Source organism: Capricornis sumatraensis, chromosome 2, assembly GCF_032405125.1.
Source record: "Capricornis sumatraensis isolate serow.1 chromosome 2, serow.2, whole genome shotgun sequence".
NCBI lineage: Eukaryota > Metazoa > Chordata > Mammalia > Artiodactyla > Bovidae > Capricornis > Capricornis sumatraensis.
In genome coordinates this window covers 57,014,262-57,040,407 of record NC_091070.1, presented here as the reverse complement: position 1 = coordinate 57,040,407, position 26,146 = coordinate 57,014,262, and the positions used below count along the sequence as shown (strand labels likewise).

Sequence of the window (26,146 nt, the reverse complement as noted above, 5' to 3'; positions counted from 1 at the left end):
CCTACTATAAACCAGGCTATATGCTAGGGCACTGGAGATAACAAGGTTAGACACAGATGGTGATCTAAAGGAACTGCATGTGAATATATAGTTACAGGAAAAAAAAAAGGTTAAAGATATAAATAGAAATATGAACACAGGAGCCCAGAGAAGGATGCAATTAACCCTGTCAGGGAGGAAATAGGCTGAGGTCAGGAAAGACTCTACAGGAGGCAATGAACAAAGAACTCTGCTCTTTCAAAGAATGAACAGAACTCTCATGATGGACATAAGCATAAAGATACAGGATAGTACGTTAAGGAAGATATAAATTCTGCTCTCTTCAAGGATCGCCTTTTTAGTAACCCTCCCACCTGCCTCCAGTCAAGGTGAGTTAGGAGTTGGATCTCCTCCTTTATGCATTCCTTTGGACATATGATAATTATCGTAGTTGGGTTTTCTTGTCACAGTCTCTTGCAGCAGACTTAAAAGATCAAGAGAAGATGGAATATCTTGTTAAAACTCTGGATTCTTAATGGGCACAGTGCCTGCACATGACACAATGGTCAATAAATGCTTGTTGAATGTGTGATTATATAATATTTTGAGCAATAAAATCTTAAATTAGAAGATAATTTGCCTCTTGGTTCATACAGTATACTTGACAAATTAAGAAGCCTTTCAACAGACTGAAGAAAGACAGCAAGATTGTAAAGTTATAGCAGATTCCTTCTAGATCAAACAGACTGCTTTCTCTCTAAGCCTGGGTGGTGGTGGTGGTGTTGCTGTTCAGTTGCAAGTCATGTCTGACTCTTGAGACCCCATGGACTGTAGCCCACCAGGCTTCTCCATTAATTGGATTTCTCAGGCAAGATTACTGAAGTGGACTGCATTTCTTTCTCTGGGGGATCCTCCCAACCCAAGAATCGAATTTGCATCTCTTGCATTGGCAGGTGGACTCTTTGCCACTGAGCCGCCAGGCAAGTCTGAGTTTACTTACAGGTAACATGAAGGTGTCATATTAAGTGACTGAATCTACCTGCATAAAACCTTGCATTTGTCCCCACCCCTTCTGTCTAATTCCACAGGCATTTCCTAGAACAGATTTTTTTTTAAGAAGTTTTTTCTTTTTTTGGATGTGGATCATTTTTAAAAGTCTTCGTTGAATTTGTTACAATACTGTTTCTGTTTTCCGTTTTTTGGCAGAGAGGCATGTGGGATCTTAGTCCCTGACCAGGGATCAAACCTGTACCCCTTGCACTGGAATGCAAAGTCTTAACCACTGGACTGCCAGGAAAGTCTCTAGAACAGATTTTAAAAATATATTCAACTGGGATGACAAGAGCCTTCTCACTAGACTTCCTACCTTCAGTCTCTTCACAGCAATTCATCTTCCACATTGCTGCCATATTCATTTTCTGGCTCCAATGATTTTCAAAACATCCCTTCCCATCCCACAACTGACTAGAGAGAAAAGTCTAACCTCTGCAGCCTATCCTCAAAGTTATCTACCATCTGACCACAGCATACATTTCCATTCAACAAACTGGTCTGCTATTATTCTCCATACAGGCTCATGACTTCTCACCTCACATTACTCTCTCCTTAGAATATGCTTTTCTATCTATAAGTAGGAAGACTTAAACAGAAACTCCAATTCTACCATTTACTGATTGACAGTACACAAGTTATTTTAACTTTGAGTCTTAAGTTCTCTCATCTCTAAAAGAGGGGTACTGATACTGTTTGGTATCAAGTTGTTATGAGGATTAAAAAATAACATAATAGGTTGGGCACATAATAACTAATCAAAAAGTGATAGTTTTTATTATTACTACACTTCAAGGCTAATTCAAAAGCCATAATCCTAAGATGTTCAATATTGCTAATGATTAGAGAAATCCAAGTCAAAACTGTAATGAGCCACAACCTTACACTGGTCAGAATGGCCATCATTCTGACTACTGTAGACTACAGTCTACAAATAACAAACGCAGGAGAAAGTGTGGAGAAAAGAGAATCCTGCTACACTGTTGGTGGGAATTAAGTTCGTTCAGTCACTATTCAAAACACTAGAGAGGTTCCCCAGAAAACTAAAAACAGAATTATCAGATGATCCAGCAATCCCACTCCTGGGCATACATCCAGACAAAACAATAATTCAAAAAGATATATGCACCCTATGTTCATAGCAGCACTGTTCACAATAGCCAAAACATGGAAACAACCTAAGTGTCCATCGACAGATGAGTAAATAAAGATGTACTATAGACGCACAAATGATATGTAATTGTATATACATATACAATGGAATACTACTCAGCCATAAAGAGTAAAATAATGCCAACTGCAGCAACATGGATGCAACAAGAGATCATTGTACTCAGTCAGTCAGAAAGAGAAAGAAAAATACTGTATGATATCACTTATATGTGGAACCTAAGGTGAGTCACTCTGGAGAAGGAACTAGCAACCCACTCTAATATTCTTGCCTGGAGAATCCCACGGACAGAGGAGCCTGGCAGGCTATAGACCATGGAGTGACAAGAGTCGGACACGACTTAATGTCTAAACCACCACCACTACACCAAAGTGAGTCACTCAGTCATGCCTGATTCTCTGCAGCCCCACGGACTGCAGCCCACAAGGCTCCTCTGTCCATGGGATTCTCCAGGAAAGGATACAGGAGTCGTTTGTTATTTCCTTCTCCAGGCAATCTTCCTGACCCAGGGATAGAACCCGGGTCTCCTGCATTGCAGGCAGATTCTCCACCGACTGAGCTACCAGGGATTACTTGTGGAACCTAAAATATGCCGCAAATGAACCTATCTACAAGACAGACACACAGACATACTTGTGGTTGCCAAAGGGGAAGGAGGGTGGAGGGGGTATGGACTGGAAGTTTGGGGTTAGTAGACACAAACTATTACATATAGAATGGATAAACAACAATGTCCTAACATACAGCAAAGCAAACTATATTTAAGATCCTGGCATAAGCCATATTGAAAAAGAATATTAAAAAGAATAAATACATGTGTTAACTGAGTCACTTTGCCAAAATTAATAAATCACAAATCAACTATTCTTCAATAAAAATAAATATATAAATGGCCAGTAAATATTTGAAAAGATGATTGTATGCTTGTGTTTAACTGCTCAGTCATGCCTGACTCTTTGCAACCCCACGGACTGCAGCCCATCAGGCTCCTCTGTCCACGGGGATTCACCAGGCAAGAATACTGGAATGGGTTGCCATTTCCTTCTCCAGGGGATCTTCCCAACCCAGGGATCAAACTCAGGTCTCCCGCACTGCACGTGGATTCTTTACCAAAAATGTCACCAAATGGTCAGAAAAATTGAATGAAAATAACAAAGTACAGTTTTCACCCACTTCATTAGTAAACATTAAATTGACTATTAAGAATCAGTTTTGGTTAGGATATTAGTATAGGAAAGACTCACAACATTGGCAGAATTTTAAATTAGATTTTTCTTTAAGAGTGGTTAACTTAAAAGAAAAAAGAATGGTAACTTAGCAGTTTGTAACAACTTTTAAATGTATGTACCTCAGACTCTAAGTTCTACTTCTCAGAGTTTATCCTGAAGAAATACTGAGTCCCCATGGGGAAAACTAAAAAGAAGCCACATTCCTAATAAAGTCCTCCTCCCAGCTGGAAGCAACCTCTCGCTCCTTTAAATTCCTCAGAGGCAGTCTTCACTTCTCTTAAGATAGTTATCTTTGCTTTCTATTTTGTCATTTGGTTGTTTATAAATCTGGTTGCAGATATATCTTATCTACCTGGGGGTCTTTCAAACATTCTGAGAACAGAACTCATGGCTGATTCACCTTTTTGTTTCTCTTAGTGCCTAAAACAAAGGTACTCAAGCACTGATTAATGTATAAATAATAAAAAAAATCTTAAGAATTATATGTTCATTTTCAGATGAAAAGATACACATTAAAGAATTCATATAAATGCACAGCAAAGTGTTCATATCCCCTTCTTCTCTTCAGGATAAGTAAAACAGGAGGCATAATGCTTCCTGGATTATTTTAAAACATACATGGTTGTCCTCACCTCATCAAGTGGACACTTGATATCCAGGTTGCAAACAACTCAAAAGACAGTCTGTTCTGACCTAAAAACTCAAGGAAATGTTCTAGTCTTCATGAGAACTCCGAAAATACATTCCCTGTCTCCCTCAAGTGAGTTGAGATCTTAAAAAATTGCCTAGGGCTGACTAGGCTAGTCTTGCAGACACAGTTCCCCTCTTTGTTGGGGCTTAGAGGCAGCCCTCAAGATGCCTTAGAAACCATACATGCTAGGCCTATGAACTGGCAGGTTTTCTTAGTAAAACAGAGAAAACACTTTCCCATAATTTAAAAGGGAATCTGAGGATTCTGCATTTTTCAATGCCAATGCCTGGTCTGAATACTGACTACTATTTAATTTCTCACCTCTCAAGTCTTACAGACAACCCTTTGGTGATAGAAGCTGATGGTTTCCACACATGAAATGATATATGCAATCTTCCTGAAGATCTGTATCACATGGATACTCTTACAGAAACTGGAACAAGTAAGACTCTCTTCCCCACTGGAAAACAGTACTTACTTTGCTGATGTCAATTTATAGGAACCCAGCAATAGAACTGGTCCAGCATTAATTCTTTAAATACAAGATCTTGGCTCTTACAAAAGCCTTAAGATCAAATGGACTGAAAAATCAGTAAGCTGGCAGGAGAGGAATGGATTCAGTATAGAAGTGGAATAATCAATGACCTCAGAGATTTCAGACAAATCAGATTTTCTATTGAAGGCAGAGATATAAATATCACAAACACAACACAGACACAGAGAAACAAAAGCCTCCAACTCAACTTTCTGTTTGAAAACTTGTTAGGTCTAGAGAACTGTTCAAACCACAGCTGCTAATGGTTATGGATTTGGCAATCAAAATGTCTTTGTTAAAAAAGAAAAAAAAAGGTTTTAACTGCCTTACTATTGAGGTTACAAACCACAGCCTTGATGCACTGTTGCAGTCAACATCCTCCCTGCTGTTTTTGAGAGCTTACATCTGCTGCTGGCAGATAAAACCCTGGCAAGGCATGGGCTGCTTCCAGGGGAATACAGAAGAAGTTTTAACTAGACTGCTCTCACCTACCTTTCTTTCCTGAGTTGAGGCTACAGCCTTTTCTGCATTGCTCCTAACTTGTTTAGGTTGATCAGTGGCCATTACTCAGGACAACCGACAGTCTAGCAGGATTTTTTTCCTGGCACAAATCAGCCATGCCAGCCATACTACTTTTAGAAGATAAAAGGAAGACGAGTTCTTCGCTCAGGGGAAAGCATTTTAAGCACATATTTCTAAAGCCACTTATAGTGTAGTGCACTTGATTTTAAACAACCACCAATAAAACCTTTTCTGTTATTTCTTTTAAGGAACTAAATAATCACACTATGCCCAAAATAGTGTACTTTAACTTATCAAAGGAAGGCCAAGAATGAAAGCTCAGGAAGTAAATTACTGACTTCCTTTGGGGACGAAAAAATTTAGGAACAAGATAGAGAGATAAAATATGGTCCCAAGTCACAAAGGAGATTAGTTTCGGTTAAAATAAAAATTACTAGGTCTACACAGGTTTTCAAAGAAAATGCAGTTCAGCTTGGTGATGAGGAATGAGCATGAAGATGCAGAAAGACATAGGTCAAGAAACTGCTTCCTGGATTATTGTCCCTCAGTGAGCTGATCTATGAGGACCAAGAAAACCTCAAACGTATTTAGACCAGCACTTGCTAACTATATATACCACAAGATACTGGTATGTAAATACGGGGGGAGTTGGGGTGGCAGGGGGTGGGGTTGTGGTCAAAAAGCTATGAGAACACTGTATACTATATTGATCAAATAAATCAGAGAATTACTTCAGAGAGTCATAATGGACACTAGCACATTAAGGGCTCTGAGAAATTCTGCAGCAAACAAATAAATTTATTAAATCTAAAAAAATGTTCCAAATCTGCATAAATTTTCTATGCATCCACCCCTTACTATGCAAGAAACCCCTTACTCCTTCCCTTCTTTTTCCCCAGAGAACACCTATGCCGTGGAATGGTTTGGGAAATGCTAGTCTAGAGCTATTATTCCTAAACTCTCAACTCATTCTTGAAAAAATGAGAATAACGTTAGTAAAACAGACTAGGCAATCACAATTCTTACATCACAGAACCCTAACTCAAACAGAGACAGGTGGATGACCAAAGGTGCTTGGGACATTTTCCAAAAGACAGCCAAATACCAAAGCTACAACCTTTCAAAGTGGTAACAGCCTTATCCAATAAATAATCCCCTAAAAGAGCTATTATCAATTCTGGATACATTCATGTGCTACTCTCAGAAACAGAAGGGCGGGGGGGAACAATGAGGAAAAGCCACAGCAAAGCTGACCATAGGGAAAACAGATATGGGGCTCCTGTTTGATGGAAGTCTCGTGGCTTTTGGCATTTGGGGATACTCTAATGTCATACACATCAGGAAAATTCATAAAGAGTTGCCAGGACCTCCAACTGGGAACACATGGAGCATGTACTTCTGGGTGCTGCCCTCATCATCCTCAGGATAAGACAGAAAATAAGCTCAAGGAGGGGTACCATGCTGACTGAAATAGAGAAATTCTTGAGAAACCAAAAAGATTTATTCTATTAACTGAGTCTCTAATTTCCATACACCTTGTGGTACGCTAGAGACTAGGATTACAGCCTCCTACCCTTCTCAACACAAATTTGTGGCAGAAAGAAGATTGGTTAACTGCCTAGAAACTGAATTCATTTGACCCTGAATCAAGTGGTGGTCTGCCTGATCAACAAATGAGATAATAAAGGAAGGCCCCTGGCCAAAACCCACCACACACTGGGCCAGATGCTCCTGTGCTCTCTTTGAGAATGCAGCAATCCAGCGAAGGAAATATGACATATCAAGTGATATTAAGCTCTTCATGGATCTCTAAAACTGTAAAGTCTATATCAACGTAAGGAATTGTTACAATTATTATTTTTAGAGTGAAAAAAAAGGAAAAAGGGAGGAGAGGAGAGGAGAGAAGACACTGAAAAAATGGGCAAAACGTCCATAGATAGAATCTGCACAAGGGTGTGGAAAACAAATGGCCTTCACGTATCTGCAGTTTTGCCTAGGTCTAGATCAGGTACTAAGGGCAAAACAGAAGGGCCGGAGTCAAAATTCATACCAAATGAAAGCATTATACTCACAAACACAAAGTAATCAGAAAAGGGCTGAGGAGCCAATCCACAAGAAACTGAAATACAGAAAACTAGAGGGATATTAACTATTGGCTAAACCTGTGAGGAACGAATAGAAAAAGTGAGATGGATGGGAACAGTTTTTTTGTTTTTTTAATTTATTTGGCTGCCCTGGGTCTTAGCTGTGGCACGTGGAGTATAGCTCCCTGACCAGGGATCAAACCCGTGCTTTCCACATTGGGAATTTGGAGTCTCAGCCACTGGACCACCAGGAAAGTCCTTGGTTTTTCTTCTTTTTTCTAAGCAGACACTTAATTAATAATGAAAGGCAATTAAGAGTTTCTGAAAAACAAAGAATTAACTGAGAAAATTAAGGTGAAGAACATATTCTTAAGTACAGTGGTGGAACCCCTACTGCATAACGTAACTGTTCCAAAAAACAGGAAAATCATACTTTTAGGTAAGACTCTTTAAGGATGGGACTTTCATATTTTGGATTCCTGCTAGTCTGAGTCTTAACATAAGGATCTGAATTTCTGAAGTTTTCCAATTAAGCTAAAGTCCTTCAGCTCCCTCTGCTGTTCGAAGCTGAACTCTGCGCTTTCTGCTCAGTCGTGTCTGACTCAGCAACCCCAGGCTCCTGTCAGAGGATTTCTCAGGCAAAATACTGGAATGGGTTGCCATTTCCTTCTCCAGGGGATCTTGCCAACCCAGGGACCGAACATGCACTTCTGGCATTGGCAGGCGGATTCTTTACCACTGAGCCACCTGGAAATCTTTAGCAATCAAAATAAATAAAAATACATACAAGATGCGTATAGAAACAGAAACACATACCCAAAGATGGCATGGTCCAGGCAGGCAGAGTTCAAACATACACGTCTTTCATGAATTCTCTAGGCTGGACCAAATGTTTCAGAGTATATAACAAAATCTACCATTCCCACCATCTACCTGAAATAATTCAAGGAATAATGAACAGTTTCTTCCCCAAGAACAGGAAAGCTTTATTAAGGAAAAGGCTTCTACACTCATTAGTCAGATTGTGGCAGTAGCTTTTTAGGCAGAAATGTACAGGTACCAGTCCTCCACATCATCGCTATATTTTTGTTTGTTTGTTTCCTTCTGCTGTGGTCTTTTCTCTCTCCAGTATTTCCTCCTTAGGAGATTCTCCTCACATGTCTAAATTCAGTTTCTAGCTCCTTACCATATACAGGATACTCTGAGCTGAAGAAGTTACAGGACAGCTATCCTGGCAAATCAAGCATCTGTCCAAAAGAAATGTTCTTTACTCACCTGATCCTTAAACTGCTTCTGGGATAAGCAGTCAATTAGGTCCACACAGCCCAGAAGACAGCCTGATGGATAGTCATTGGGAAATTCCACATCTAAATTGAGAGTAACAGAAGGATTATATACATTTCCTTCTTTGTGACCCTGGAACTCACAAATCTGTTTTCAATTCTGAATAAATTATTTTCTCATCTGTTTATAGACATAAGGAAAACTATCAAGCTTGTTACCTAGCATAATTGTTTAAATTTTAACAAAAAAGTTGGTTAACTGGCTTAGTCCACTATCCACATCCTAAGCTATAGGAAAATAAGCCTGAAACCACTGAAGTTCAGGGACCCCACAACTTCACTTCAAACACATCAATTCCACTATACTCAGCTGGATCAGACTAGAGTTTGGTAGTGCTGGGTTCCAGAAATTTGAGGTTTCAAGAGAGCAACTATAAAAAAGTAGTAAAAAAACATAAGAATGTCAGAATACAGATTTTAAAGAACCCAATCATATCAGTCAAAACAAAAAGTTCTTTTTAAGGAAACATGCACTTCTGATTCCTAAAGCTTGATTTCTTAACTTTTAAAGGTGGTTCTGTAATTATTCTCTCATTTTACCTTCAAAACTACTATATGCATTGAATCAGGGAAGGAAACCAAGACAACCAATGGTCAGAAATTTATATTCTATTTTTTAGGATATAAATTGAGAGTGCTTGCAGTGATTCTCATAACTCACTGCTGAAGTCAACTAACTTTGATCTGTCCAAATCTGATTGCAGATGTCTATTTGAGTCACTCTCAATGAAAAAAGGTCTTATTTGTGGTTGTTCTTCCCAATCTAAAGATCTCAGAATTTATAGTAGTTATTTTACTCTTATAATAACAAAAAATGTAGAAAATTAAGACTAGTTGGTTGATTCCTGGTGCTGGGAACTGAGATTTTTCTTTGTCTTGTTTGGGGACTTAATGCTTTGAATAGCTGTCCATGATTTGCCACACACACACACAGTTTAAAGTCCCTTTCAGCCAAAAAAAAACCCCCAAAAAGCCACAGGAGGAAGGAAGTGAAAGAGGATGAACGTCAATGACTTCTCTCCACAAAGTAAGACTGAAATTAGAAGAGTATGTGGCTGTTACCTTTCCCACGGAGGAGGAGATAAGTAGTCTGGAGTTCTGAGACTTCTTGAGGAGAGGGTCTTTTTGCTGTGGCTGCTATCCAAAGTCTTCCTCTGTGAGGGGTGTACCAACTTCTGCCCTCCACCCTTAAACAAATACAAATTTAGTGGGAAGAATCTAAATGCTAGTGTCTACTAAAAAAACGTAGTGATGCTTTGATTCCTAGTATGTGGAGGACTGGTACATGGACATTTCTGCCTAAAAAAACTATTGCCATGACCTAGCTAATAACTGTAGAGTCCTCCTCCCATAGAGGATCTCACAGGTTCGAGCTAAGTCACTCAGGCATGTCCAACTCTGCAACCCTATGGGCTGCAGCCCACCAGGGTCCTCTGTCCATGGTTTTTCCAGACAAAAATACTGGAGTGGGTTGCTATTTCATTCTCCAGGAGGATCTCATTAACATACAGCAAATTATCCAGGTGAGCCAAGAGATTTACAGATGATATATCTCACCACAAGGGGTATTTCTGGTAGAAAAAAAAATTTCTCCTGTAATACCTTTCACTTGAATATGAACCCTGTTCCCTAGTTTTCCCTTTCATTAGAACAAATCATCTCTCTCAGATCCTATTTTTTACCTATCTCTGTAACTCAGAAATGAAGCTTTCATCAGCCTTTGGACCTCCACGATCCAAATCTTCCGTTTTCAAAGCATCCGAGATGTACCACAAAAATTAAAATCCCTGCCTTTGAGTCATAAAAGATTTGTTCATTGTTCTCTAACCTGACAGAAAAATCCCCACCCACACATAACTCCTCAACAATAGTACTTTCACAGTTACTATTTAAGAGTTTAACTAGATAAAAATGCTATCATCTTTAAATTGCAAACACATTAATTTCTATTTTCTAAGTATTTTATAAGGGTTATATTCTTTGTAGATAATTAAACAACCTGTTAACTAATTTGAAAGAACCTTTAAGTGGAATAACAAAATGCAATCAAGAGAATGTTACAGCTATCTACTTTCTAAGGATTACAAAAGATGTGTCTCCTTTAGTTTCTACAAGACAAAATAAAGTAGCCGGATAACATAACCCTATTATATGGGCCTTATAATGGGAAACAGAGAAATTCTCTTATCCTTAGTTTTCTAACAGAGATGAATTGGAAGAGTACCAGGCACGTGGTAGATACCCAATAAGTGGAGAATGTATCAATATATTTCTTCCCTCTACTCCAAATGATCCCAAGGGATACTGGGAAAATAGTCTCACAAATGTGGCAGAACCACCCACTTTGTTTCTGTGGGATTAGTGACTGTGGGTTGGATGCTGTTCATCCTGTTCTTTTCAGTGAGAAAATATGGATAACACAGATCGAAAATAGGATGAGAGCAATATAAACATTCTGATTCCCTCAGCAAAAAGCAAGCTGTTTCGTACTCTACTTTGGGAAAGAAAGACACCTCAACTGCAGAGAACGGAATAAGAGCAGACATCTGAGGGCCCAGGGACCCTGGAGCAGCAGATTCACATGCACTTGTAATGCCACTATGTACAGGATTACGGAACATTTAGGAGGCAAAGCAGCAAAGCCGGACTTTCAAGAAGGGAGAAAAATGGTAATGCACCTTCACAGAAGGTAAATCACAGCTAACAACATTGAAGTTGAAATGACTGCTCCTAAGTTCTGATAATAATTTTCTTTCAAGAAAGCAGAGAAATGACTGAAGCTTACAAAGTAAGAGTTGAAACAGCACTTTGAAAACCAGAACTCTAGATCCACATCTGGCACTAACTAGGCTTTGCAATTCAGAGCAACCTATTGGGTTGGTCAAAATGTTTGTTTGGGTGTTTTGTTTTTTTGTTTTTTTATTTTTGGCTGCACTGGATCTTTGCTGCAGTGCACAGGCTCTACATGGCAGCATGTGGGCTTATCTCTAGTTGCAGTGTGCAGGCTTCTCTTGTTTTGCAGCACAGGCTCTAGAGTGCCCAGGCTTCTTCAGTCGTGGCTCATGGGCTTTCTACTTACAGAGCACAGGCTTAGCTGCCTCACAGCATGTGGGATCTTGACCAGTGATGGAACCCCCATCCCTTGCATTGCAAGGTGGACTCTTAACCACTAGACCACCAGGGAAGTCCTCATTCGGGTTTTTCATAACATGTTATGGAAAAATCCAAACACATTTTTTGGTCAATCCAATCAACACTTTGCCTGCTTAAGTGTTTAATAAGACTGTAATAATACTGGACTTAGCTACTTCAATACGGCTACTGTTTTGAAAAGTATAAAATTGTATTTAAATATAAGGCATTATTATTGGGATAAGTTAGAACACTAGCAGGGATATAAAATTCTAACAGATAAAACAAGAAGGAAAAAATAGGTATTTGTATCCTCACACTCACTGCAGTATTATTTATAATAGCCAAGACGTGCAGACAATGTAAATGTCCATCAATGGATGGATGAAGATTATTCACCCATAAAAGAAAACGAAGTCTTGCACTTGCCACTATCTGGACCAACCCTGAAGAATTATGGTAGAAAGATAAATATTTTATGATCTTACTTTACATGTAGACTCTGAAAAAAGCAAACTCATAAATACAGTGATAAACTGAGCGAAGGCAGTCACAACGTACAAACTTTTAATTATAAGATAAATCCTGGGGATATAATGTGCAGCACAGTGATTATACTTAATAATATTATACTGCATATTTGAAAGTTGCTAAGAGAGTAGGTCTTAAAAGTTCTCATCACAAGAAACAAAAAAATTTGTAACTATGCAAGGTGATGGATTTAAGACAAATATATCATGGTGATCATTTTGCAAAATATACATATATATGTAATCATTATGTTGTACACCCTGACGATGTTTTATGTCCATTATATCTCAATAAAACTGGGACAACAAGGGAGAATGAACATATAATAGTAAGTGAATGAAGAAAACCATAAACATATATATATATATTATGACCTCACTATATAACAATTTGTGAAGGATAAAGAATTTAAACAAACACTCCAAAATTATAACAATAGCTGTTTCTAGGCAGTAGAATTGTAGATGAGCTTTCTTTTTCTAGCTCATTTTCTGTATTTATCAATTTTCTGTTTACATTTACAAAAGCAAAGGGAACAGTTGAACTCAGAGGAAATATATGAAACCATGGAAGAGTAAGCTATCACCATTACTCACATGTACGACTTTATATTACCTCTACTTATCCTCACTACTCCTCCCCACTTTTTGTAGAAAGGGAATTTGTGGTAAAACAGCTTCTCAATATGGTTATTCACATTAAAAAATAGATGTACAGATAGAAAAACAAAGTCATAATTAGGCTAGTGACTTTAAAGAATTAGTAAATAGGCATAAGAACTCTGAATTTTCAATAGGATCAAACCATTAAGGTTGCTGAGTGCTATATTACAAAGGCAAACGCAAGAGAAGTTTTCTCAATAAACTTCATTCCAAAGAAGAAAAAACTTACATTCTGTTCTTTGTTATGACTAGGATCTGTGGTCTTTCTAAACTCAGTTTTTTTAAGCTATTCAGTAAAAAAAAAAAGTCCATAACATGCATGAATACACTGCTTAAAGTTCTATGTGCTGAAGGGTATCATAAATCATTGCTAGGCTGGGAAGAAGAATCCCAATCCATAAAGCTAAATCAAATTTACGTAAAATCTTTCACTGTCAAAATTCACTTCTGTCCTTACCTTTTAATCCCTCGGACAAGCAGAGAAGCCCAAGGCTGATGCATAGAGAGGCACCAGCCGCCATCAAAGCCTTCCTGAAATTCTTGGTCCTGGATTCGAAACTGATGCCGACATGAGCTGAACTCTAGTCCTGATCCTGCTGGATGGAAAGCCTTCTTCTGTGAGGCCGCACCCGTCTGGTCTATCCACTATGCAAGAAAGAAATCAAACACATAATTTTGTCTGACAAGGGAAAAATCTGGAATAGGCCTACAAAATGAGATGAATTCTATTAATATGGAATCATGCTGGGAACATTCTCTTAGAAAAATGTACCCCCACCTTTGTCTGAAACAAAGTCAAAAAAAGTGGAGAAGGTATAAATTCAGTAGAAGTCCCAGGTATGATAACATGGTCCCATCTTGAAGGATAGTTAGATAATGCTGAATTCTCCAAATATAGCTTCCTAATTTCAGCAAGAGCACAACTATCAGACCAAATAACTGATTTGAAATTATCAACACTTTAAATGTATTAATGATCCATACTGGATTCTAGACAATTACAAATACAGTTCTATCAACCAAATGAAGGTTCAACATTTTGGTTCACATGTTCTTCACATGCTTAAGGAACTGGGTCACATACTGTTACCATGATAAAGCCAAACAGATGCTTCCAGGGGGCAGAGGTTCTGACTGTTGGATGTATGAAGTTATTAATACTCTTATACTGCAATGAACAACTTGTCCCCTAAAAGAGAGGATGGAGCACACTGAAACAAGGCTCCCATCGTATAAAAAGAATACCAAATTACAGGGTACGGATAATTATAGGAGGCTAGAGTCTTGGCAGCAGTTCAGTCAGAGAATGACAAAGGTTAACACTTCTTCCTGAGCAAGAAGACTGAGTGCTCTGAAATTTATTTACAAAAAAAGGGGCTCTGTTGGGATGATGAGGTTCTCAGTTGTGTTAATTTATTAATCTTTCATTTAATAATTTATAGGGAAAACAAAAATGTTAGGAGGGTAGAGGCTCTAGGCAATCATTTAACCCCTAAGATTTCAGTTTTCTCAACTGTAAAATGATGGAATTGGACTAAATAAATCTCTAAGAATCTTTCTGCAATAAAATGACTAATTAATTGTGTCATAACTAAAAAAAAAACAAACCACAAACATTTCACTTATTGAGTACTTAATGCAGCATATGTGAAAATATATAAAGTAGGAAGACATATAAAATACAAAAAAAGATAAGGTTCTTGCTTTCAAGGAACTTAAAATCCTAGTAGAAGACAGACACTTAAATAACTGTTCAAAACATTAGGCAGATATGAGTAATGACTACACAGGGATTTAAGTCCGTAAGTAGGAACACAGAAGCACAACTGATCCATTATAGGGGAAATAAATGATTTCAAAAAAATGTTGGTATTTGAACAATCCTGAGGCCCAAATTCTCTGCTTCTATCTCTATTACAGTTCTAATTCATATTACCTGTTTTTCTACCCCAGCTACTGTTCTAAATTAACCTTATTGTCTTTTAATAATACTATTTAAGAGTCTGCTAACCCATCTCATCTCCATTTTTAACCTCTAAATAACTCTCTACTGTCCGAGTAACACTAACCTGGGCCCTCATCGTCTTTACACTATGCTAGCTCAATCACTGTCCTAGCAATTTCCCTGCTTCTGTCCTACTTTTCCCTCCAATCCACTCTCTACACAGGCATGCAAGTCATGCCAGTCTTCTGCTAAAATTCTTCAAAGACTCTTTCCTGTCTGTCTGTGTGTGCTTAGTCACTCAGTCGTGTTCAACTCTTTGTGACCCCATGGATTGTAGCCGGCCAGGGTCCTTGGACCATGGGGATTCTCCAGGCAAGAATACTGGAGTGGGTTGCCTTGCCCTCCTCCAGGGGATCTTCCCAACTGAACCCAGGTCTCCCGCATTGCAGGAGGATTCTTTATCATCTGAGCCACCAGGGAAGCCCACTGTCTTCCCTGTCTACTTTAGAATAAAACCAAACTCTTGACACATAAGGGCTTTCATGATATGATGTTACCTACTATACTGGAGGGAGTAGCCTCCCTCTCAAATTTATGCCCTCCCAGAACTTGTGAAATTGACCTTATTTGCAAGCAGATGTAATCAAGCTAAGATAAGAGTCAATTAGGGTGAACCCCAAATCCACAGACTGATACCCTTACAAAAGGAGAGAGGAAAAAAAGGATAGAATACCTAGAGACAAAGACATAGGGAAAAGTCCATATAGAGGCAGAGGCAGAGAGTAGAGTGATGTAGCTATCAACTAAGGGATGCCTAGGGCCACCGGAACCTCAAAGAAGCAACGAAGCACTCTCCCACAGAACTTTTGGAGGAAGTGGGGCCCTGCCAACACTTTGATTTCAGTGTTGAGAACTGTGAGAGAATAAAGTCCTGTTGTCTTAAGCCAATCAGTTGTGGTCTTTTGTTACAGCTGCCCTGGGAAACTAATACACTTAATAGTATAGTTTAATCTCTAAGAATACTTAATTACTTGTGGTTCTCCCAACCTATAGCGCTCTCAAGCTGCTGAGAGCCTTTGTACATGTTATACCATCTACCTAGAAGTCCCTCCCCAAATCTGTCTGCTTATTCATCCCTTAAGTCTCTTCTCAAACACCATTTATTTTGTGACTCCTGTGAGTTTATGATCTCTCCTAATGACATGTCTATTATAGCAATTATCTTAAGGAACTGAAATTCTTTGTATTCAAACACATCTTCCCATTAAACTTGAAGTGCTTAAAAACCTCAAGGGTTTTTACCTTTTAATTTCCCAGCACTTAGCAAAGAGGGCTTCCCATGTGGCACAGTGGTAAAGAATCCACCTGCCAGTGCAGCAGCAGCAAGAGACTCGGGTTCGATCCCTAGGTCGAGAAGATCCCCTGGAGTAGGAAATGGCAACCTGCTCCAGCATTTTTTGCCTGGAAAATCCCAAGGACAGAGGAGCCTGGCATGCTGCAGTCCATGGGGTTGCAAAAAGTCGGACACAACTAGGTATGCATGCGGGCATTCAGCAAAGAACCTGGATAAGTACAGTGCTGCATGAGGATTTCCAGTTAAACTATCTAAAGCACTGCTCTGATTGCATCTCTCTGCTTAAGATCATTCTATGATTCACATTTACGAAATAAAAATGTGCAAACTTTCTAGCTGAACATTTAACTCTTTATTGATCTGACTCTACCTACTTAACCCCACTCTATTTCTATGAAAATTCCTTTTATGAGTACTACATTTGTAGTCTAAATTCACTATTCCTTATATAGTTGATGCTTGAATGACACAGGTTTGAACTATGTAGGTCCACTTATACGTGAGGTCTTTTTTTTTTTTGTAACAAATACTATAGAACTACACGACCCGCAGTTGGTGTAGATATAGAACCTACTGTGGATGTGGAACAACTTTACAGAGGGTCAGCTATAACTTAAACACAAATTTTTGACTGTGCAGAGGGCCACCACTCCCAGTCCTCCCCTACACTGTTCAACCGTGTGTGTGTGTATTTCCTATGCCTTGCTCCTACAGTTAATTCTGACTGGACTGTTTTTTCCCCACCATCCCCAAACACCATTTACCAGGATACTTACTTTTAATGAATGCCAGCTTCCCTTTAAAAGCCTCTTGTATTCCTCTCAACTGTCTTTCCCTCCTCTGGGTTTCTACTGTACTTATTTATATCTTTACCAATATTAGAACTGCCTATGTAATCTTTTCCACTACTAGTCCATGAGTTCTTTGAGGACAGAAGCAGTGTCTGGTTGATCACTTACTTCTGGGATTATACACATTAGACGCTCAATGTACTTAATGTCAAATTGTATGACAACAATGAGTAAGTGAATTAATGTATTAATTTAAAATACAACACTAGGGGACTACCCACGTTCTATAAAAGACAAACAAAGAGCATTAACAAAAGGACCACGGGAGCACTGTTTAAATCTCTACGCGTGTGTGCGTGCTAAGTTGCTTTAGTCGTGTCCGACTCTTTGCAACCCCATGGTCTGTAGCCCGTCAGGCTTCTCTGGCCATGGGATTTTCCAGGCAAGAATACTGGAGTGGGTTGCCATGCCCTCTTCCAGGGAATCTTTCCAACCCACGTGTCTCTTACAGTCTTCTGCACTGAGACCACAGGCAGGTCCTTCACCACTAGTGCCACCTGAGAAGCCCTTAAACCTCTAGCATACTTAACAAAACCTTCTCTCTGGTAATACTCAAATGGAAACTTGTCACAAGTGCTGCAAAAAAAAAAAACTGGACAAACTGGGTCAGAGAATAAGGTGGGTAGGAGTATTAAGAGAGCAGATTGGTGCCTACAGACTATGAAACAGGCACACTTGAAAGAAGAAATATCTGGGCCCAAACTTTTCTCACCATCAGTTAGAGCAAAAGTCCACTAACCTGGGGAGGGGGCTGGTACAGGTTGGGATTCACCAGAAGTCCCAAAGGCTCTTCAGAAGATCTATCCAATTTGGTCAGTGGTTGGTTCAAGGTTCCATTGGCAATGGCATGTATTGCCTCATCTAGTCTGTGATAACAAACCAAAGGACGCAATAATTGGCAATGTCCTATGCTCAGAATATGCTTAGTTGGCACACACATACGACTGTTCATTAGTAATAGAATTTGAAATTCAAAGAGGGATCCATGGATGACCTTCCCTGCTCCCCCTACTAATTTCCCCTTCTCTTCTCTTCACTCCAAGAACCCTAAGGAAGAGGAGTTAGTAAAAGTTTCAGAACACTAAGAAAACAGGTAGCACACATTATAATCACTCGTTTTTTAACAACATTATTAAAAATGCCAAGATTAGAAAACTTGCCTGGAAACAGTCTGACCCACAGAAGAGTATTCTAGGGCAGACTATTTCTCAACACATTCAATTATTCTTCTGCCTGCTCAACAGTCCCTTCCCATTCGTCTATGCTGATCTGAATTCTATCCTTGCTTCATGGCCCAGAATTTCTAAGGAATCCCTCCACCCACCCAGCACAAAAGTACTTATTCCTTTCTCTGAAGTCCTGCAGCACTTACTATTTAAACAGTCACCAAATATACCCCATGTTATCCTGTGTCTATGGTGTTTGTTATGAATATTTGGCTCTCAACCTATAAAAGAATGTGATGATTTCAGTTAAAGATTATGGAACTAGTCCTACTGGTTAGTAAGTGATCACAGGTCCTGCAAGAACCATATCTTACTCTGCTCTACAGCTCTTCATTACTTGCTGCTGTACTACCATGTCCCTGCTTGACAAATGTTTGTGGATGATGGTAATTCTACAGGACAACATAATGAAAAGGTTCTACTAGCAGGGAAGGCTGAACCTGACCTTGAATACAATTAAAGAGGTATTTGTTAGGAACTTCTTACACACAAGGCACGTTAAAAGGGGGAAGAGATCAGGGTTTTCCTGCCTTCAGGAAGCTTTGACTCTACGTGGCAGGTTTAAGCACCTAAAATAATGATAAACAAAACATAAGAGGATGTAATTATTACTATGAGACAGATACAATCCATCTGGTAGTTACTACTTATCATCCCATGTGTTGTACCAAGCAGGTTCAAAGGGGAAGCAGATGTTTGAAAGGCAAAGTTGGGAGGAAGGATTTCCAAAGCAAGAGAAAAGCAGAAACAAAGATATGAAGCTAAGACAAAACAAAACAAAACAAAAAGTATAAGAATTTGACCTAAGAAGTGAGTCTAAAATAGGACAGGGATAGTGAAATTTAAAGGAGGGAAACAGATTTAAGACACAGTCCACTGGTTAAGGACATCTAGAACTCCAGAATCTATTGAAGAAAAAATACAAATAGCTACTCAATACATTTTAGAATGCTCACACTTACTACCATACAACCAAAGGGGGGAAAAGTGAATAAAAATTATGATGAACTACCATTTTTTATGTATCAGAATGGCAACTTTTTTTGTTGTTGTTGTTGTTAAGAAACAGATGAAGAAACTAGCATCTTAGTAACTAGTGTCAAAAAGTCAAAAGCTATGCACAATTTGAATTTTGAGATAGTGTCCAATTTTACTTCTAAAAGGCTATACTGCTTTTTATTGAACATAAAAATGATTTTTGTTATAAAAATGGTCCATGCATATTATGGAAAACACAAATTAATATAAAATGAAAAATTCGTATACCCATCACCCAGAAATAATTTTTTCCTTGTATTTGTGTATCATACATGCAACAGTTGAAAACAAATTTACGGAAGTTAGTGGTAGAATTTGCCTTAAGGAGAGAATAACTCTGTTTAGGACAAATCTGTGATGGATCTGCCACAGTCAAAGAGAAAGGTCAAGGACTGGGTCGAGTAGAGCATCACTGTGTTCGCCTGTATCCAGTTTTGTGCATGTGTGCATGCGTGTGTGTGTAACAGAGAGAGAGGAGAGACAGAGATATGTATGCCATTTCCAAACGTGTAGAATGAGATATCCACACATTTTCTTTTCAGTGCTATGCTAGAGTTAACATTCATCTTTTCTCAACTCTATATTCAGTGACTTCATATTGATAACCTGAAACTGACTGTGATGCAAGTTTTATTTAATAAACTTTATTTTTTAGAGCAGCTTTAGCATCAAAGCAAAGCTGAACGGAAGATTCAGAGACTTCCCATTTACCTCCTGATCCCCCGCCGCCACCCCCCCCCCGCCACACACACAGCCTCTCCCATTATCAACTATCCCTCACTGGAGAAATACATTTGTCACAACTGATCAACCTACACTGACACATCATTATCACCAAAATCCATAGTTTCCATCAGGGTTCATGCTTGGTGATGAGACTTGGGACATTTTACTATTCCCCTCCACAGTAAGAGAACATATTCATATTACTGGTCACAGATTATGCAATGTTATAAATTTTAAACAACTTAATGATACATTATGTTTCAAAGCTTGCATTTCCCAAATAAGAAGCTGAGCATCTTTTCAAATGTTTATTGGTTATTTTCACTTCCTTACCTGTAAATTATCTGTTCTTAGCCTTTGCCCATTTTTCCATCGGATGTACCTTTTTAACTTGCAGGTCTTTATATAGTATGAGCATTGCTTTTCTGAACTATTAAAACTGTTTAAAATGCTTTCTCTCAGTCTTGTACTTATTTACATTATTTAAAATATCTTAGTCTTTTTGACTTTTGGGTTTTGTATCTTGCTTAGAAAGAGCTTTAACTATAGTATAAATTTCTACTATTTTGTTTCCTTCTGATCCTTTTTATTTCTTTTGTATTCAACTTTTTTTTGGTGTGGGAGGAGGTGACACTGTAGGGCTTATGTGATCTTAGTTCCCTGACCAGGAATCAAACTGGGACTCCCAGCAGCGAAAGCTTAGAGTCCTAACCACTAGACCACTAGGGAATTCTCTTGCATTTAACTCTTTAGTCAAACTTATTATCACAGCATACTTTGAAGTAGAGATTTTTCTTTTTTTTGAGGTAAGAGATCTAATGTAGATTTTTTTTCAAAGCTGGTAGCCCTTCGTTTATTCAATCCTTTTCTTACTGTTCAGAAAAGTTTTATGTAACTATAAACATACACCCATACACACACAATGCAGACATACAGGTGTCTTTTCTGGATTCTATTACATTTCATTTATCTATTCCTGTGCCCAAACTGTACCTCATTGCTTTAAAAACAATTTTTCATAAAACCACAGTAGTTATCTAATAGGACAAGTTACCCCTCACTGATCATTTTCAAAATTTTCTTAGTTACTCGTCCATGTTTCTACTCCAAATGAATGTATTACTTTAAAAATTAACAAAAATAACAAACCCATTAAAGGGTGGGCCTGGGGGGAGGGCAAATCCTTTACAGTTAAAATTCCCCAATTCTCTCAAACCTTTCTGGTTTTGCCCACTTACTTGCTGTGATACTCAGCTAGAGGATCTTCATCTTCCACAATTTTCCTGCCTGCAAAATCAATGGTGATCTTCTTAGAGAGGCGAGAGGCATGTCGAAATTCTCTCAGCTCCTCCTCTCGCTTCTGTATGGCCTCCCGCTCAATTTTGGACAACCACTGGTTAGAATCACTAGCAAAGTAATCTGACTCATCATCAATGACTTGGGTCCTTCGAATGCTAAGGAAAGAAAAAGAACACATGGCAATTAGCTCACCTGTTAACAAACAGGGATTTGACTATTGGGAAGCTGTTACAAGTTGCTCACTCTGAAATGCTGTCCTGAAGTTATTATTTCAAATGTAGATGCTCCAGAATGTTCCCAAACCAGGTCAAGCTCTGATTTCCAGCTTCTGTATATACCTTACTCCCACTGCAGGCTCAGCTCTTAGAATGAATCTCACTCTCGGGCAGAAAAGGACACAGCACCATACCCACTGTCCTCCTATTTTCCTACTAGTCCAGCCCTCACCTTCTTATAACTGGGCTTATGGGTCATTTTGCTGCCTCTGAGTTCATGTCTTGGCAGCTTACTCAATAACCTAGTCTTTCTACAATCTGGACCTAGACTACTCCTGCTAGACCCAGTTGCTGCCACTTCGCTTAGAAACTGGACTTCTATCCTGGACTCTCAGTCCTGGAGCTTATTCTTAGGATATCTTATTACTGCATTACTACTACATGTCAGTTCCTGCCACCTCCTCCACCCCATCCCTAACCTCATCCCCAGTCCCTCACTTAATATACAAGGGCCGAGTTCCAAGATAAGACAGTCAGGCTTATTTCTAAGATAATACCAACAAAGAAATTAAGAACAAGAGGGAATCCTAATGACCCAACTCTCCCCTTCTATAGATAATAAACCTGGGCCTCAAAGAAGTGACTACTCCAAAATCACAAAATCAGTCTCAAAGGAATAATTAATAATTAGTGATATACATAGGCATAGGGAAATACTGAAAATCAGATTCTGATTTCAATTTTCCAGGACTCAGCTGGAATTATAGAAGTTTTAAAATAGACTGAGAGTGGTCCTATACACAAACTTACATAATGAAATTGGTGCCCTTGGAAACACACTGACATAAGGGAAACATCAATAGAGAGAGACTCTTTTCCAGTTTCTGTTTATCAAAAAATGTGCTCTATTTCTAATGATAAATTTCACTGAGTAAGGGTAAAAGTGATATTTAAAGATCTTGTGATGGGCTTACTTAGGGAATAGCTGTCAAAGTATATCTCATGTATTCCTAGCAAATGATTTGAAAGTAGTAGGTATATATAACCAAAGGATTATAATGCCAGGAATAGACATATTCAATGGCCACAGTAACAGATTCAGGGTCTTTCTAAGGATTCCCACATGGCTACTTGAGAAGTGAGCATACACATTCTACTCAAACATTTTTACCATTAATTGGGTTTCAACATGTATTTTGCCAAAAATAAGAAAAAAAAAATAGAACTAACAAATCCATAAACCCATCTCCTAAAGAAAGGTGAGAGGGCTAAATGACAGAAGCACAGGAGTAAAAACTCAATTTAGGGACATTATTAAATCAGAAAATAAATTTAGTGTCAAAGGAAAAAGGGAGAGTAAGTCATGTGTCCCCATGAGATGGTATTAACTCTCCCAGAGACAGCTTCTCATGGAGTATCCAGCCTATGTTGACTGAATTACTGAATGGCTTCAAGTGCCACAAGTGGGGAATTCCATCCAAATCGACTTTCCAGGGGGTACACTAGCATTTGACAAGAAACAAAACATGTTGCAGGCTAGGTCCTCTTGGTGCGAGCCTATCTTAGTCAAACATGATTCAAAAACAAGCGGCTGACCTCTTACACAGAGCATTTGTTCTTCTTCTGCTGTAGGTAAAGTGCCAAAATAATGGACTACTCTATTTCTTAGGCTTTTTAATTCTAACCACATCATACCTAGTTCTGTCAAACTCTAACAGCTTGTCTTTATGCTTGATAGCCTTCTCTAGACCAGATTTAAATCGCAATTCTTGATGAGGAAGAAGGTCTTTGGTAGAGATGTCCACTTTCCCAGCATTCTCTGTCCCTGAAATTCAATAAGGAAATCAAACGGTGTCAATGTATCATACAAATTAGCTGTATCATGTGCAGCAAATGATAGCCTTCATTTTAATGGAAAACAAACAGGTACCACAGGCCAGGCTTTACTTCCTCAGGCATCAAGCAGCACTTGAAACACAGTGAGTTCTCAATCAATGTTAAGGATCCACCTCTTTCCTTATGGGAATGTGGATTACTAAGGATAACAGACTGTTTAATAAAACAACATAAAAATGCCTTACTGATGAAAAACTTCATTGAGTAGGGCTGAATATCATCTTTAAACTACTTCTATATATCAAAGCTAAAAACTAAATAACAAAAGAAAAAAAGAAGAAATTTCAGGAAAGGAACAGAAATCAATAATGAGAACTTATCAGATGTTAAAGCAATGATGAGGACTATAAAATTACATATTATATTACTTAATTCTCACAATAGCCTTGTAAGACAGTTTTTATTATTTTTATTTTACGGACAAAGAAACTGAAGTTCAGAAACATTAATAAATTCACCAAGTTCAGTAAGTTAGAAATTAAAAGGTGGAAACAAGATTTAACCTTAGGTCTAACTCTAAAGCCCACATCCATTTCTCGGTCCATGTGAGATCTTCCTAGTGACAACATACCATCAATCTATATATCAGAAAAGATAGCCATAAATTATGATAGAATCAAGATCTAAAATGTGTTAGGAAAGCAACTAGGCTATAATGAAGCCTTTCTCTTTACCTAAAACTCTAGGCGTATTTAAAGTCCTGTCAAATCTTTTAAAATTAAAAAAAAAGAGAGATTGATTCTTGTGTTCTGAATATAAGAAAAGAACTGGGGCTTCCCTGATGGCCCAGTAGTTGGGGATCCACCTTGTAATACAGGGGATAAGGGTTTGATCCCTGGTCTGGGAAAACCCTACATGCCATGGGGCAATTAAGCCCATGTGCTGTAACTACTGAAGCCCACACTTTGCAACAAGAGAAGCCACCACAATTAGAAGCCCAAGCAACAGAACTAGAAAGTAGCCCCCACCCACCAGAACTAGAGAAAGCCCGTGCTGCAATGAAGACTCAAAGCAGCCAAAGAGAAAAGGCACTGAGAACCACCTGTTTCGTAATAATGACCCTGCTACTGCTGCTGGTAAGTTGCTTCAGTCATGTCCAACTCTGTGCGACCCCATAGACGGCAGCCCACCAGGCTCCCCTGTCCCTGGGATTCTCAAGGCAAGAACACTGGAGTGGGTTGCCATTTCCTTCTCCAATGCATCAGAGTGAAAAGTGAAAGTGAAGTCACTCAGTCATGTCCGACTCTTAGCGACCCCATGACCCTAGAAAAATGCTAATGGAAAAAGTATGGAGACATGTTCTACTTCATTAATAATAATTTTAAAAATGATGACAATAAAAATAAAATAATATGAAATGTCAAAACCCAATAGTGATAGGTTTGGGGGTAAAATACTAATTGTTGTAGACTAGCACAGTATTGGGAGAAGGCAATGACAGCCCACTCCAGTACTCTTGCCTGGAAAATCCCATGGGCAGAGGAGCCTGGTAGGCTGCAGTCCATGAGGTCATGAAGAGTCGGACTCGACTGAGCGACCTCACTTTCACTTTTCACTTTCATGCACTGAAGGAAATGGCAACCCACTCCAGTGTTCTTGCCTGGCAGGGATGGGGGAGTCTGGTGGGCTGCCGTCTATGGGCTCGCACAAAGTCGGACATGACTGAAGCGACTTAGCAGCAGCAGCAGCAGCAGCACAGTATTGGAGAAGGCAGTGGCAACCCACTCCAGTATGCTTGCCTGGAAAATCCCATGGACGGAGAAGCCTGGTAAGCTACTGTCTATGGGGTGGCAAAGAGTCGCACCCAACTGTGCGACTTCACTTTCACTTTTATGCACTGGAGAAGGAAATAGCAGCCCACTCCAGTGTTCTTGCCTGGAGAATCCCAGGGAGGGCAGAGCCTGGTGGGCTGCCATCTATGGGGTCGCACAGAGTCGGACACGACTGAAGCGACTTAGCAGCAGCAGCAGCAGCAGCACAGTATTTTGATAAAAGAATATGGCAAATATGTCTTAAGTGTCAAAAATGATCATATTCTTTGACTCAGTAATCCCATTCCTGGGAATTTATCCCAAGGAAATAAATCAAAAGATACAGTATTAACAAAGTGGACCATTTGTGTTATCATTTATAATTTGGAAAGAGTAAAAATATCCAGTAATGGGAAAATAAATAATCAAATTATAATAAATAAATTTAGTGACTATTTTTAGGCACTAAAAATTACAAATATGAATGGCAACATAAACAATTACAAAATATTAGTTAAAAAGAGAAAACATAAAATTCTGTATACACTATGATTACTACCTCATAATACCAACCAATCTACCTATATTTAAAAAACAGCTATGAAATAAAGCTGGAACGAAATATCTGCACAAATGGAAAGGGCTGAGTAGATTGTTTTCCCTTTAACTATTTTTGTTATGCTTTGTTCAATTATAAAAAACTGTGAAGAGTTGCAAAAAACAGAGAATTCCTGTGTAACTTTGACTCACCTTCCTTTAATGTTAGTACCTTATCTTACATAACCATAGTACAATTATCAAAAGTAAGAAATTAACTTTGGTACAATATCATTAACTGAATTACAGACTTTACTTGGATTTCAACATCTTTTCCACTGATACTATTTTTCTGTTTAGGGATCCAATTCAAGATCCT

At 38.7% G+C, this 26,146-nt stretch overlaps 1 protein-coding gene across 2 annotated transcripts in view; it reads right to left on the bottom strand.

The window, feature by feature from the left end:
* The window catches only part of TRIP4 (thyroid hormone receptor interactor 4), a 51,086-nt gene that overhangs the window by 14,458 nt on the left and 10,482 nt on the right, over window positions 1–26,146 (bottom strand). For both annotated transcript variants that reach the window (XM_068965084.1, XM_068965083.1), the window contains exons 6-11: window positions 23,279–23,408; window positions 21,308–21,523; window positions 17,819–17,945; window positions 13,387–13,574; window positions 9,667–9,791; window positions 8,537–8,628 (exon numbers count right to left, since the gene is read on the bottom strand). In XM_068965084.1, coding sequence (XP_068821185.1) covers window positions 8,537–8,628; window positions 9,667–9,791; window positions 13,387–13,574; window positions 17,819–17,945; window positions 21,308–21,523; window positions 23,279–23,408 — 878 coding nt within the window. The remainder of the gene's footprint in view (window positions 1–8,536; window positions 8,629–9,666; window positions 9,792–13,386; window positions 13,575–17,818; window positions 17,946–21,307; window positions 21,524–23,278; window positions 23,409–26,146) is intronic.